The sequence below is a fragment of the Halichoerus grypus genome, chromosome 2 (genome assembly GCF_964656455.1).
Source record: "Halichoerus grypus chromosome 2, mHalGry1.hap1.1, whole genome shotgun sequence".
Taxonomy (NCBI): Eukaryota; Metazoa; Chordata; class Mammalia; order Carnivora; family Phocidae; genus Halichoerus; species Halichoerus grypus.
This window is the reverse complement of record NC_135713.1, coordinates 24,617,120-24,632,886: the sequence shown is the minus strand read 5'-3', so window position 1 is coordinate 24,632,886 and position 15,767 is coordinate 24,617,120. Positions and strand designations below refer to the sequence as shown.

Here is a 15,767-nt window from a genome sequence, read left to right as displayed (position 1 = left end):
TAAAAGGAAAAAAACTGAAAGAGGTTGCATTCCATTTGACAGAAGGGCAGTTACCTTCAAAAAACTTTTTCAATGAATAAAAAAGACTATACTCCTAATTTTAACAATACTGGCATAGCATATGACTGGGATGTTCATAAAGAAAGTGAACATGAAACGTTACTTCAGTAATGACAAAAAATTGCAAGTTAAATAAGATAACTTCTTTCATCAGAATGGCAGAGATTAAAAAATCATGTTGACAGGATGTATGGAAATGGGAACTCACATATGGTTTTGATTGTAGTCTAAACTGGTACTACCTATCCAGAGAGAAGCGTTAAAAAAAAGTATGCATTCTCTGTGTGGAATAATATGGCAAGTGTACAAAGAACACAAGTGTGTTCACAGTAGCATTGTTTATGATGGCAAAAAGAAAAAGGTAACAACCTAAATGACTCTGATCAGATTTGTCAAATTATGGCTACATGTATAACAAGAAAAATATGCGCCTGTTGTAAAAGTGGTTCAGGTATAGCTGTATTGAAATAGAAGGGTATTCCTGATTTTCTTTTGAGTGAGAAAGGCAGGCTATGGAGTTCCTTTTGTTAAACTGTGTATATTTTTATGTATATATGGTCTTATATCTATATGTTTTAACACATTTGTGAAATGTAGTGGTTATCTTGGAGTGGTTTTATGGATGAGTTTTGTTTTATTTTTGTTAATGCTTTATTAGCTTTCTACAGTGGATGTATATACATTTTACTTTACAGTAACTTCTGGGAACAAAATATATACATTGTAACATTCAGAAGTTATATCAATAAGTAATCAGTATATGTAATCTTTCTAATCACCCACCCATTCCCCCCTGCACCCTCACACACTTCCTGTCATAAAATTAGAAGTTAGTGGTAGAGTTGATGTGAATAGGTAATTTATGACTTTGATCCAGTTGTAAGCTTTCTTGGATTATAGTAACTTTGGTAGTTGTGGCTGCAGAGGATGCCCGCATTATACTAATAAAGCAGTTACTCTCCCTGGCTGCATTCTCAGGGTCTGTAGGGTTGCATTTAAATTTTTGGATCTTAAGTTAAAATCTATCCTGTAGGTTTTTCCCTCTAAACACATCCATAGGATGGGTCTTTGCATATTTCAAGCAGGAATTCAAGGAGATTGACTTGTTTTTATCCTTTTTAATTGAGTTAATATTAGTCTGTGCGGGAATCAGAATTTGACAAAGTGGTGGTTCACTAAGTAGTAACCCAAGTGTGGGCTTCCAGAGAGGTGGTTAGGGAGGATATAACTGGTTCACTCTTGGATTATGGTCCTCAAGCTCAATTTATTGGCCAAGCTGAAACCATGTTTTGTGAAGCCTTTCTTTTTTCTTGGCAAAGCAAGCCGTGGAAGATTCAAAACTAGTATTCTCGTTGCTGACATTGTCTGTGGAGATTTTCAAGTATTTCCGAAATATCTTTCTCTTCTAGGAGTTACGGTTTGCCGGTTGTCCCTGAACCTGCTGGATGCACACCAGAATTACCTGGGGAGATTATTAAAAATACAGATTCTTGGGCCCCACCCCCGGAGACTGTGAATCAGTAAGTAGATCTGGGGTAGGGCCTGGGAATTTGTATTTTTAAACAACTAACTTCAGGTGATTCTGATGCCATCAGACTAGTGTTTAGGAATCACTGGTTTAACAAAAGCAAATATGGTGGTTTGGTATAGCATTTTTATTTTAGGTGAAAAGTGAACTAAACAGGTGAAATAGAATCGTTTTACAACATAAGAGCATTTTAAATAATTAGCGTCCTTTGCCTCCTTTTAAAGTCGCTCCCCAAGTAGGGAGAAAAAGAGAGCTCGTTGGGAGGAAGAAAAAGACAGATGGAGTGACAGCCAGAGCACTGGCAAAGAGAAGAATTATACCTCAATAAAGGAAAAAGAGCCGGAGGAGACACTGCCCGACAAAAATGAGGAGGAGGAAGAAGAACTTCTTAAGCCTGTGTGGATTCGCTGCACCCACTCAGAAAACTACTACTCCAGTGACCCCATGGATCAGGTGGTAGGTCTGAGAAGCTGTAGACCAGGGTTTCTCAGCTTTGGCACCTTTGGCATTTGGAGTCAGATAATTCTGTGGTGGGGCCTGCCCTGTGCGTTGTAAGATGTTGAGCAGCATCCCTGGGATGTATGCACAGGATGCCAGTAGAACCCCTCCCCACTTGTGATACCAAAGCTGTCTTCAGATGTTGCCAAATGCCCCCTCCCCCCGTCCCCGGTTGAGAACCTGTGCTGTAGACCAAAGCTGTTTGATACAAGCAAAGGCAAGAGTGCAGGAGTAATTGAAGTATCTCTTCATTCTGCGTTTTTATAACACTGCTAGTCTTGGTACTGGTGGTTTGGTAAGTTCTCACACGTCACTACTTTAGGCAGTTTGTGGTTGTGCGTTTGTGTGTGTATTTTCCCCTCAAGGTGGGAAATAAGGAAGAATTTGAGTTTGTCTCTTCTAAGTCTGTCCTTACCAAAGATAACCACAGGAAGTTTCCTATGCATATTGGCTGGTTTTTTGGAATGGCAGGGATAGTCACCCTTCCTGGGCTCTTGAGAGATTCAGTGCACGTGCTGCCCAACATGAGGCTCCTGGCCTTGGCAGCCCACTCTCATTGCTGTGTCGGACTCCATGACCTCCTCTTTCATATGCTCGCTTCTTTTTCCTTTTTTTTCTTATATCCATTCGATTTTTGGTCGCTCTCTAGTCTCTTTCTCCTGGCAGGTGTTATGACTCCATCCCATTAATTTAGACCTGTTTGCCACAGGGTAGACACATGGTAATGCTCATTGATTAAATGGGTGAGTGAAGGAATGATCATCTACCGGTTTGGGAGGTAAGAGGTTGGAGATGTCAGATTTAGTGGATGGGGTTAGATAAAAGAGCATTCTACTTGGAATTTTGTGAAACTAGCTTGTACTTGGCCTGGGCTCTTATCTACAGGGAACTTAAAAGTAGATTCTCTTGTCTTTGGAAAAAAGAATTTGAGAAATCTCATGGTGCTGTGATATTTTACTTGATAAATTAGAGCAGGGTTTTAAGTAGTGGTTCGTGTAATACAGGAAAGGGAAAGCTCACATGCTTAGTACCTTTATGGTGGTGCAACTTTACTCATGCTTCTCCTATTACCTTACTTAATCCTCAAAACATTCCTGGAAAGAAGGTATCTGTCGGTTAAGAATGTGGCTGTGAATAATAATGCTTGACTAATTGTGACTTAAAGAAGCTCGGTTTATTTCTCTCAACAAGTTGTCTGGAGGGAGACGGTGGCTGGTGTTCATTTAGTGGGTCAGTGATGGCAGGGCTCTAGGTTGGCATCTGCTGCCTTCTGGAGCGTCTACCATGGTTGCAGGATGACCCCAGGCATCGTCTTTACACACTTCTGTCCAGACATAGGATGCAGGGGTAGTGTTGGGTATGGCCATCCTCCAGGAACTTGCCCAGAGCTCCTGTGGATCTTGTCTTCCATCCCTTCCCCAGAACTACATCATATGTCTTCTCCAGGGCTTCATTTTCCATTGCTGCCATAACAAATTTTATTGTCTTTAAAATAACAAAGTTGAAGACACTGAGGTTCAAAGAGTTTGAACAGGCACAGTTTTTTTTTTTCCTTATATTTTTATGGGTGTATTAAAACTGGTGTAGAAGGAAAGCTAATAAACTAGAAGCCTGACATTTGCCTTTGTATTCTGTCGTCTGGTGCAGAGAGGTGGCAAGAATGTCAGCTATCCTAGATTTGCCCATGTCAGTATGAGGTGAGGCTTCGAAAAAGCAATTACCTCTTTCAGGATAACTGCAGATTTTATGATTGACTTTAATTTGCTTTTTATGTCTGATAGGTCTGGTCCTTATATTTTGAAAATTACTAAGTTGGAGAGTATGGACATTTAAAGCGATTTTAACCTGGGAAGAGAGAGTGGGGCAAAGTCGAGAATTTCCTCTAGGAATGCATTGTAGGACCCTATGTTTGTGGAGTGTATGTGTATGTGCGTGTGTGTCTGTGTCTGTATTTATGGGGTGTATATGTGTGTGTGTGGGGGATATATAAGATGTTTCCTTCTTCCTTTTTTTACTGAAAGCTTCTATTTATTTATTATAGAGAGAAAGAGTATGCAAATGGGGGAGGGGCAAAGGGAGAGAGAGAGAGAAGCTTGAGCAGACTCCATGCTCAGCTCAGACTCATGACCCTGAGATCATGACCTGAGCTGTAACCAAGAGGCAGATGCTTAACTGAGCCACTCAGGTGCCCCTGTCTTTGGCATTTTAAGTGCTACCGCGATGTTCCTTTTTTAAAAAAATTTTTTTATTTGAATATAGTTGACAATGTTACATTAGTTTCAGGTCTACAACATAATGATTCAACCAACATGTCTCCCTTATGTTATGCTCACAAGTGTAGCTACTACCACCTGTCACCATGCAGTGGTATCACAGTGTCATTGACTGTATTCCCTATGCTGTGCCTTTTATTTCTGTGATTTCTTCATTCCATAGGATATTGATTTTTGATCATTGGGTTAATGTGGAAGATAAGACTGAGTTATTTTTAGTAGCAGGGAAGTGTATGTTCCCTAGGAGAGTGTCAGCTATCATGAATTCCTATGGGGGGGGTCATGATTTATTTTGTCATATCAAAAGGGCATAGATGAACAGTTCTTATGTTTCTCAGTGTTGGCAAAGTGCATTTTCCTGAGGATTGTGTTAGCTATAAATGTCGTATGTGATTCAGAACACCATTGCCAGCATTGGAAATCTTGCTTTTAAATGTTTGTTAAATTGAAGGAGATGGCACCTTGCTGTTACAAATCCTTGATTATTTGTGAGGTCGTATGTCTCTTTGGTATGGCTTTTAATGTAGTTCTTCATATTGATCCTTTCTTTTTCAAAGGGAGATTCTACTGTTGTTGGAACAAGTAGGCTGCGTGACTTATACGACAAATTTGAGGAAGAGCTGGGGAGTAGGCAAGAAAAGGCCAAAGCTGCTAGACCTCCGTGGGAGCCTCCCAAGACGAAGCTAGATGAAGATTTGGGTGAGTCAGAAGTTACTAGACCAAGACCCTGTGCTCTTGTTATTGCTTAAACCTCAACTTTGGGGATGTGTTCTTGAGAGTCCCACATTGAAATTTCCTCTCTTTCATTTTATTTTCCTTAATTATGGCCAGCAAAATACGTAGCAATGGAACTTTCTCTTTTTTTTATCTTACTTTTCCTTAGTTACATTCAGCAGAATCCATAAGAGATCTCATTTGCAGGGCATGTTAGCAGTTGTGTCCCTTGTAGAACTGTCCAGTCTGAGAATCAGAAGGGACCATAGTCCAGCCTCCCCGCCACAAGCAGGAGCATGTTAAACCTAACCCTGTGCCTTGTGCCTCTCATGGGCAGGCATTCCCCGTGGCCCTCTCCACTGCCAGGGCTCTCCTGCTTTGATGAGGAAACGCTAGCGCTAAGCCAGCTCTGATTGAAGGTTTCTCTCAACTCACATGGATACTTTCCATAACTTTCTCATATGGTGGTCTATTTTTTCATGTGTATTCTGAGGTTCCAAGTAGATGCTAAGATCTTTGAGGATACAAACTGCTTTTTACCACTTTGCGGTCTTAGCCCCTAACAGAAAGCCGTTCACAGATGAGGCCTTCACTGTGCCTTTCCCGTGTTCTCTGGCTCTCATCTGCCCACCTTCAGTATGTTTCCCAGCTGAGAGGCAGTGTCCATGGTGGGCAAAAGCACTGATGGAACCAGCTGGCCTGGGTTCAAATCCCTGCTCTACCACTTGGTATGTGACCTTGGACAAGTGATTTAATCTTTCTGTGCCTTACTTTTCTCATCTGTAAAAGAAGGAAGACAATAGCATTTATCTTACGCAGTACACTCAAAAATCCAACTATGTAAGGGTTGAGTTTTATTACTGTGCTATACTACGTTAATTTCTTGTAGGATCAACCTAAGTTCTAGGTCTGTTTTTTAAAATTGTGGTAAAGTACACGTAACATATAATGTACCATTTAACCATTTTTTAAGTATATAGTTCAGTAGTGTTGAGACCATTTACATTGTTGTTTAGTCTCCGGAACTCTCTTGATTTTGCTCAACTGAAATTCTGTACCCATTAAACAACTCCCCAATCCCTCTTCCCACTAGCCTCTGGCAACCACCATTCTTTCTCTTTCTATGAATTTGAGCTCTCTAGTACCTCCTAGAAGTAGAATCACACAGTATTTGTCTTTTTGTGACTGGCTTACATCACTTAGCAAAATTCTCAGTTTTTATCTAGTCACTTCCAAGGACTAAAATCTTCTTTTGCTACTATGGAGAGAAAAAAATCTAAAATCTTCAGTCTGGAAATCAGAGCCTTCAGTCTGGCATTCATGACACCCAAACCCCTTACCTCCTGGTATTCTTTTGTAGGCCTTTGCCCTAGCCAGACTGCCTGTGCTCTTCCCTCCATGCTTTGGTCTGAGGGCCCCCTTTGCATTCCTTTCCTCTCAGCCCCTCATCAGCCTAGCTCTGCCCCATCCGTTTGTCTGGATCACATGCACCCCTTCCAGGAGATCTCAGGGACCCTCTGGGTCAGGGTGGACTCGCCCTTTTTTGAATTACTGCACCTTCTTAAACGTGAGACTCCACACTGCTACTGTAGCATTGTTCATTAGGTCTTTCTCTAAAACTCTCTGTTTTCATTGCTTCTGTAACTAGATTGTGACTTAGCACCACGGGCTGTATTATTTTCATGGTATTGCCTAGCAGAGTGCTTGGTGTGGAGTAGGCACCCAAATGTTTGCTGAAAGAATAAACAATTGGGAATTTCTTCTTCTCTGTTTTCCCCCTGACCTCTATTAGAGAGTTCCAGTGAATCCGAATGTGAGTCTGATGAGGACAGCACCTGTTCGAGCAGCTCAGACTCTGAAGTTTTTGATGTCATTGCAGAAATCAAACGTAAAAAGGCCCACCCTGACCGGCTGCATGATGAACTTTGGTACAATGACCCAGGCCAGGTGCGCATGTTTTTATGTTGTGTTCTTGCTATGAAGGTTGCAGACCCATACATCACATTTATGACTCCAGGCTCAGAAGATGCATGTTGGCTGGTATGAAAACTGAATTTTACTCGCAGCGTTGTGTGTCATTCCTTGGAGCTTATTTCTCTTCAGCTTCAGAGTTCAGCACCAAAGCATAAGCAGCAGCACCACTGTCTCCTGAATCATGTTTGACGATGTTTGTAAATTCTGTGTTAGGGAGCAGGGTAACGGTGTTGCCTCATTAAACTTGCAGTAAACGGAAGGAGACAAATGGCAGGCTGAGGGAGAGAGCACTTGTAGGTCTTTTTAAAAGCAATTCATCTGGAAGGTATCTTGCAGTGATATAGTAAACAATGTCTTAAGTCCTGTAAGACTTCATATTTCTTAGTTGGTAATAGTCACAATTCCTTGTAAGTTCTGTTCCTTGTTAAGCATTTTTGAGCTAATGATGTCATAACTGGACATAATCATTTTTATTTTTACTTACTATTTTATTATGAAGTAACACTTAATACCAAATAGTATGTTTATAAAAGATTTGTATTTTATAAATATACAATACATATAAAAATAGTATCTTTAATTTACATGAAGTTATTAAGCATAATAAAACGTATACCTATCAAAAGATAATGTAAAATGCAGACTTTATAAATAAATGCATACCATTCTATATTAATTTGAATGCTCTTCTGGTTCTTGGTAGATGACAGCTATCTGAATGGTTTCTTTCTTTAGAATTAATATAGGCGGAATGCCTGACAGAAATGTATTTTGTGGTACTTTTTGCTCTCTTGGAATTGAGCAGAAATGTTTATTTATTTATTTATTTATTTTTAATAGCTTTTATTTATTTATTTGACAGAGAGAGACACAGCGGGAGAGGGAACACAAGCAGGGGGAGTGGGAGAGGGAGAAGCAGGCCTCCCGCAGAGTGGGGAGCCCGATGGTGGGGCTCGATCCCAGGAGTCTGGGATCATGACCTGAGCCGAAGGCAGACGCTTAATGACTGAGCCACCCAGGTGCCCCGAGCAGAAATGTTTAAAAATGTGAAGCATTTTAAAACTTACTTTATGTTATTAACTGTGCATATGATCTCTTTAAACAGCTTTAGTGAGTTATAATTCACATACTATGCAATTTACACACTTAAAGTGTACAATTCAATTTTTTTTTTTAGTGTAGTCACAAGATTTAACCATCATCACAATTTAATTTTAGAGCATTTTTGTTTCCCTAAAAGAAGTCCTGTGTCCATTAGTTGTCACACCCTTTTCCCCATATGTGGTCTTAACACTCTGTTGTTCTATCAAGAAGCCTATTCCTTGGTTTCTATGCGTTCTTTCTCTTCCTTCCTTCCTTCCTTCCTTCCTTCCTTCCCTCCCTCCCTCCCTTTTCTCTATTTGAGAGAGAGAGAGAGAATGAGCTGGGAGAGGGGCAGAGGGAGAAGCGGGCTCCCCGCTGAGCAGGGAATCCAATGTGGGGCTTGATCCCAGCACCCTGGCATCATGACCTGAGCTGAAGGCAGATGCTTAACCGACTGAGCCACCCAGGCGCCCTTGTACGTTCTTATGTTTATTAGAGATTTACAAAGGCCTTCTTTGTAGTCTCACCCTTCTGTTTTCTATGTTTGGTTTGTGTCCTCTGTACAGTTGAGCCTTGTAAAGGGCTGATCTGCCCTGGGGCCAAGACCCTGGTAAAAGGCAGGAATGTAGGATGTCTGTGTGCTTCTCTGGAAATCAGTGAGCATGAAGTGATTTCTCCACTGACTAGCATTAGGAGTGGTGGTGTGACTTGAGTGAAGCCCATCGCAACTCGGTTTACCAACTGTTACTTTGGATAATATCTTAATGTGATTTTTTTAGGTAGCGATGTTATTCCTCTACTGTGCTACCTGAGGCTTTAGATTTCCCAAAAGGATAAAGAAAGTTATCATTTTTCACTTTAATATTTCTTTTTGAAGTTTTATTGAGACATTTTCATTGGATGCGAGTTACAAATCCCTAGAACTTTAAGGAAACGTGTGTGTTACATGTTATGTGTCCTATACCTACATATATATATTTTTAATAAATACAAAGAAAGTGAGAAATGGAACTCTGCTTCTCCATTCTCCGAATTGATGCTCTGGTCTCTGTTTTGATTCAGTATTACCATTTGTGTTGAATAAACTCATGAAACTGGCTTTTAAGGCCCTTTATGATTTTGACCTCAGTTCTGCGTCTTTGGTCTTCTTGCTCGCATAAATGATCCACTCTGTTTCGATGGGTCTCATGTCCCTGGAGCATAACGTAGGCTTTCTTCCTTCCCTTTTTTTCCTCATGTAGAATAGCCATCTTCTTTTCCTGTCCTGTTCTACCCTTCACATTTCGTTTCTTTAAAGCCAGTGGTATGGTATCGCCACATGGACTCTTACCCTTTTTCTTTAAATTACTGAGTATATCATATGTATGTTATTTCTCCTGTCTAGAGTAAATATTTCTTGAATACATGGACTCTGAGTTATTTGTCACCCTCCTTCCCCCCTAATGCTTAGCAGTCATCTTTCTATCCAAGAGGCATTCAGGAATTATTCACTCATTTTATCATGGGGGTAGAGTTCATGGCAGTAAAATGAATTCAGGTGAAAAAGCAGACATTGACTCACCTGATAAGCATTGAGTTTCTCTGCTTCTAGTAGCATTTTTTTCCCCCTCTGCTTTAGATACCTTTAGGTTTTTCTTTTGGAAACATTTAATCTGCAGGTCACCTTCAAAACATTCTCTGTGTTCCTTCAGGATATAAAATGTGCTTTTCTTTTGTGAAAGAGTCATATTTCCTGAAATAAGAAATGCGAGAAACACGCTGAAATAGTGGTAGGAGAAGACGGGGGCAAACAATGCCCTGACATTGATATTTTCTGCTTGGCTGCACAAATAACTCGGGAATCTAGCGTTGTCATATGGTTTCCCTTTATCAGACAATATAGACAGTCTGCAGCTTTATTGGTTTTGGAACATCCGTTTAATCTTCTAACCGTGACAGCCTCTTCAGAGCTCCCGTACTCATGACATTAAAACCCACAGAGTTTCCGAGGCCTCATTGTGCATGGTGTGGATTTTCCCCCCAATAAAAAAGAATTACATTCTGTTTCTGACAGATGAATGATGGGCCACTCTGCAAATGCAGCGCCAAAGCAAGACGCACAGGAATCAGGCACAGCATTTATCCCGGAGAAGAGGTAACTCATTTGGGTTATTATATTTGTAAGTGCTGAGGAGCCAGAAGTAGACAGATGCTGTTGCTGTTCTTTTCCCATAAATGAAATAATACCATTGAAATAGTCTTTTTATCCTCCCTAAAAGTCTCCGTTACTGATAATTGGAGAAGAAAAGTACTTGGGTTTTGGGGGATGGAGTGGGAAATGTTATAAAGGAAACTTTAAAAAGTTTTGGAAGATTCATTGTATAAAACAGGCAAGATGTATTTGAGGGGTTTTTGCTGTTGTTACTTTAAATGTCTTAAAACTGCACACATGGTAATTTTTTCATGCTTTTATTGTAAATGGTTATGAATGACCTTGGAAGAATGATCTTCCTAAGCTGCTGTAAGGCACATGTTCTCTTTCCCTAGGGGTATATAGGTATATAAGGGTATGCTGTTGTCTTTGTTAGTCTGGTCCCCACTAAACTGTGAGTGGCGCACGGACTATTTGACCTGTGTACCCCATCCCCTGGTTCATCAAGGACACTCCAAATATGTTTGACTGAATGACTTGAATACTTTATATCATAGTTATATATAACTGCTCCTTTTCAATTATTTTCCTTCATTTTCCCCTTGCCATCTTTTATTTTTATGTTATTAATCCCAGATTATCACTTAGTGATCCAGCACATTATGTTTAAACATAGTATGTGTAAATCCTTAATTTTTCTGTAAGACTTGTTTGAGACCATAACAATAATGGGAATAAAGACTCTGTGGCAGTGATGGATATTTTTAACTACTTCCTTGCTTTTACCTCATTTGTCTTTGAGTGTCAGCAAGTGTAGCAAGGAACTGTGCGAGAGGATCTGTACCTTGAGTGTCCACACCTGTGCCTCAGGTGGGGCTCTCTGAAAGCAGGTGCTGCAGTAGAGTTTGCGGTACGAGATGTTTCATAGGATTAGGCAAGAAGAGAGTGGAGGCAGGATTGAGCAGAGGGAGAAGTCCCCCTGTGGTGGGTCTCATAAAGCTGGAGTTATTGGAATTGTCTTGCACAGGCTGGCATAGCCTTCACACCCTCTTTGCCCTCTGTCCCCAGAGCGGGCTGCCTGGGCAGGGCATGATCTTGGGGAAGGGGGCTCTGTAGCAGAGGCTGACCCTGGAGGAGCCGGTGGCTGTGGGCTGTCTTGCTCTCTCCACAGCTGGGCAGCAGGCCCTTCCTTGAAGGAAGATCTGGGTGGATGGCTGTGCTGGCCGAGGACTGGTGGGAGGCAAGCCCACACTCAGAGTACATGTTTATTCCTGTGAGCAAACTTCTGGCCCTTTCAAGATGGATGGGGCGTATGTAGCCAACTACCTGCTAAGTGGCAGGTTGGTCTCCTGGTTGATCTCCTCAAGGAATGGAGCCATTTTGGGGGCCCATCATTGGTCACTGTAGATGGCCTGTTGGAGGTTCGGTTTTGGCAGTTGGCGTAGGCAGCTTAGCCTTGGTAAGTCAGGTCCGTGCTGTTGGGCTCATGTGAAGTAGCCTGTGCCACTGTGGCCACTTCATTCATGTGCCCAGACTGTCAGCTCTGCGTAGCTGATGACTGAGGCTGGCTGACGCCATCTGGCTGAGTCACTTTGTCATTGAGGTGGTTTAGTGCCTCTTCCGTGGAGGGTGTGGTGTGTGTTCTCCACCCACATGCGATACAGAGATTGTCGCATTCACTCCCACTTATTACCCACACGTCTACCCCAAGACCTTTTTTTTTTTTAATTTTTAAAAAATTTTTAAGTACTCTCTGTACCCACTGTGGGGCTCGAACTCACAGCCCCACGATCAAGAGTCACATGCTCCACCAACTGAGCCAGCCAGGCGCCCCTACCCCAAGACATTCTTATCCCTGATCTTCCAATCTTTTTCCTTCTAGGCCTCTGACCAGCTGGCATAGCCACTTGCTTCTGCCATGAGTCCGTCTATATTCTAACCTCAGGCTGCTTCTCTTTCCACACAAAGTGGATGACCAGGTACATTGCCTGAAACTGCTCACTGGAAAGACTTGCCCTCGTCGCTGTCTTTCAGATTCCTCCCTGAATGCGGCTGCAGCACAGTCTGTCGTGGGCGTGCTCCCCCAGCCCTGACTGACTCGTTTGCAAACCAAGCTTGGGCGCGTCCCTCTGCTTTCACCCTTCTGTCCTTGGTCATCAGCCGAGGGCGGGTGCCGGGCGCCAGTGCTGGGCCACCCGCTCCTGCAGCTTTTTTGTGCCTCCTACTGCGCCTGTGCGCCTGGCTCTGGGTGTACAGGCTCCATCTCATGATGGATTGTCGCTGGTCCCCTCCAGACTTCTGCCTGTGCGGGACGACAGAACCCAGCTTGGGACGGGCAGTTCAGCCACATGCCTCTTTCTTTCCCTTGGCCAGGCCTTCCATGTCGCCCAGGGCCCAGTCGCACACTGGTGGTGTTTCAGAGGCATATAATTCTTCACGGTAGGCAGCATGGCTTTGCCCCAGAGCAGCAGATACCAGCATTGTGATTCTCCCAGTGGCCACAGAGCCCCCTCAGCATCTTTTCCCACCAGCGATGTAGGATTTGCTGCATTATGTGGCCCCGACAGCAGGGCTGCTCGCACCACAGCTTGGAAGCACTGGCGCCTTTCTCATGGGGCCACACTCAGAGCTGGCAGCCTTCTGCACCTCTCTAGGAATGGCCCGGAACAGCACCCCTGGGTGGGGATTATACTGTCTCCCGAAGAGGCCTGCCTGCTGCTGTTGAGCTTGCGTCTTCGTTGTAAGAGGTGGAAGATGCAGTGATTTGTCTATTATTGTGGACTGATGTCTTGGCACTCAGATCCCTGGCTCTTAAAAATGGTGTGGCTGTGGTAGGCCCCTGAATCTTCGCAAGGTGTTTCTCTCACCCTCTGGAGCATGCGGGCTTTGCCGAGGCCTTTAGTTTGATAAACATCATGTCACAGATGCAGTGGAGCACGATAATGTTCTGCAGTATGTCCAGAAGGTCGAGAGCTCCTTGGACTGTTGGGACAGTGAGTGGGAGAGTTAACACAGCCTGGCAGCAGAACTGTAAATGTTGTCTTTTCTCTGTGAATGAACACAGAATGTGAACCATTTCTTATCCTCATTCTGATTGGGATGGAAAAGAACACATTCAGCAAATCGGTTGCTGTCCACTTTGAACCCGAGGTCATATTAATCTGCCCTGAACTGTAGCATCTGGCGCAGCTGGGGCAGTCAAAGCTACTCCTTGGTTGAGCTTGTGGTAGTCTGTAGTTATCCTGCAGGATCCATTTGTTTTTTTGTTTTATTTTTCCCCCTGGAAGCCAGATTGGTGAATTAAAGATACGATAAAGACTGTCACCCCTGTGTCTTTTGGATCCTTAAGGATGGCACTAATCTACGCCATCCCCCCAGAGAGATTCTGGTTTTGATGCCTGTGTTGGGGATGGTGGTAATTTTGGGGGCTTCTGCTTGACCTTTTCCAGCATGATGGCTCTTACTCCACAGAACAAGGACCCAGTGTGGGACGGTGCCATCTGCCAATTTTGTCAATTCCAATGAAACATTTCAGGGACCAGGGGAAATGCCCACTGGGCAGATCTGTGGACTCAGGGGACCTGGACCTGCGGTAAACCAGACCTTGACTGAGATTCCTTTTTTTTTTTTTTTTACCTTGGCTTCGTATCACCCACTCTAATGTGTACTGAGGTGATGTATCCAGTCCCCTCTGAGTATCAGTGTTGATTCAGATGCTATGTCCAATACTCCTTGAACATTCTTGGTTCCCCTTTCCCCAGTGTACAGTTTTTTGGGTAAATGGCCATAGGCCCCTTTGGGGAAGGACAGGGTTGTCATGACCATTTTTGCTTGCAGTGGTGTTGTAGGGCCCTTCCTACTATAGGTCTGGAACTGGGAAAGGGATCATGACTGTTCATTGGAGCAACCTACCTCCAGCCCCGTGGTTAACCATTCTTGATTTCTTCTGTTGGTACAAACCAAGTATTACTATTGTCAGCTACTCAGTTATTTTATCTAAGGATACTGTGTTCTATGAACTACTTCCATGACTTTTTGTGGGCCAGACCCCTTTAGTTGCCACTTTGATCTTGCTGGTTATGATGATACTGTGAGACCCGGCTTCTAACAATTAGCCCCACCATCTTGCCTCCCTTGTTTCAGAGTCCTGTCATCCCCATGCTGTGAGCAAGCTCTGCTCTGTGACCACCTCTCTTACAGTCAGCCCTGGCCTGCAGAGGAGGCCACCACTGATCTTCCTAGTGAGGCTGGTGTCCCTTCCCCAGCACATTCCTTTTGGCCCCTAGTTGATGGCCTTTGGCATGTCCTCTGGGGCTCCCCATGAAATAAGATAATCTGGTGTATTTTTCAGTCACAGATATTATATCCATTCTAACGTGCCTACTTCCTGACTCTTTGAATTACTTCCTTTTCTGTCATGGCAGTTTTGGTATTTTAACCACACTTATCGTGGGCCATTGCTTTTTCATGCTTTTAGGAGACATCCTAGTAGGGAATTCCTGGCATCTGGTGTCCCTGAATCCTGAATGCTCGCAAGTCAGTAAACCCTTCCCTAACCACTTTTGTGTTCTGGCCCTTTTGGTCAAGCCCTCTCAGCATCCAGTCTTGTGCAGACTCCTGCTGCTGGCACATGCTGGCTAGTTCTTGCACTTCCTTTGGGATATAATCTCCCCTCGCAGCACCTCCCCAGCTGGGTTATGCTGTGAAGTGACCCTAACTATAGGTCTCTTGGCCAGGAGGGGAGACTGATTGGGGGGAGGCAGCGTTGCCTTGCAGGGTCTTCCATTGCCTTCGGACACAGGTGTGTGATTGCTCTTAATAGACAGGGTTGGGCCACCTCGGAGGAGATGGAAGGTTTCGAGGGGTCTGGGGGGTTAAAACCTGTATGTCCTCATCTCAGGTTTCCAAGTCTCGTCCCTTGGCATAACAGATCTACCCTGGTTGGCTGTTAATTGTCTCTAAGGTCCACCCATCTCTGACCCTGGGTTTGGTCTTGGCAATGCAGGGGACAGCTTCCCTGTGTGCCTCCAACAGTCCGTCTGGCTTTCAGTTGCCTCCCCCCCATTACATTTCTGTGGAGCAAGGGTTCTCCAGGTATCAGCTTCACCTGGGAACTCCTTAGGAGCCAGGTTCTCAGCCTGCCTCATCTGCTGAATCAGAAATCCTGGGGGTGGGGAGCAAGCAATCTGAGATATTTAGCAAGCCATCCAGTGACTTCAAGGCACACTAAAGTTTGAGAGACATGGTAGAGCATCAGTGGTGCTTAGCAATAGCCATCTACCCCGTTATCCTGATAGCATGCATTCTCTCAGAGTCTTAAATACCTGGTACACTGCACCTGCTTCCACTGGTACACCCTCCCAATTCACCATCTTTGAAAGTTTTCAGTTGGTCTGCCATCTGGTGCCAGGGACTCTAGCTACCACCATGATGGGGTCCTCATTGCCAGTGGGTGGTAAGTGATTTCAGCTCCAGAATCCTATCTTACCTCCAGCTTTCTTGGATC

General features: G+C 43.6%; 1 protein-coding gene across 8 annotated transcripts in view; it reads left to right on the top strand.

Annotated features, from left to right (window-relative positions):
- The window catches only part of DROSHA (drosha ribonuclease III), a 119,387-nt gene that overhangs the window by 12,469 nt on the left and 91,151 nt on the right, over window positions 1-15,767 (top strand). For 7 of the 8 annotated variants that reach the window (XM_078066596.1, XM_078066598.1, XM_078066600.1 and 4 more), the window contains 5 exons: window positions 1,470-1,580; window positions 1,813-2,044; window positions 4,917-5,058; window positions 6,866-7,020; window positions 10,184-10,264. In XM_078066596.1, the coding sequence (XP_077922722.1) occupies window positions 1,470-1,580; window positions 1,813-2,044; window positions 4,917-5,058; window positions 6,866-7,020; window positions 10,184-10,264 (721 nt within the window). The remainder of the gene's footprint in view (window positions 1-1,469; window positions 1,581-1,812; window positions 2,045-4,916; window positions 5,059-6,865; window positions 7,021-10,183; window positions 10,265-15,767) is intronic. The other variant, XM_078066601.1, reaches the window with a different exon arrangement.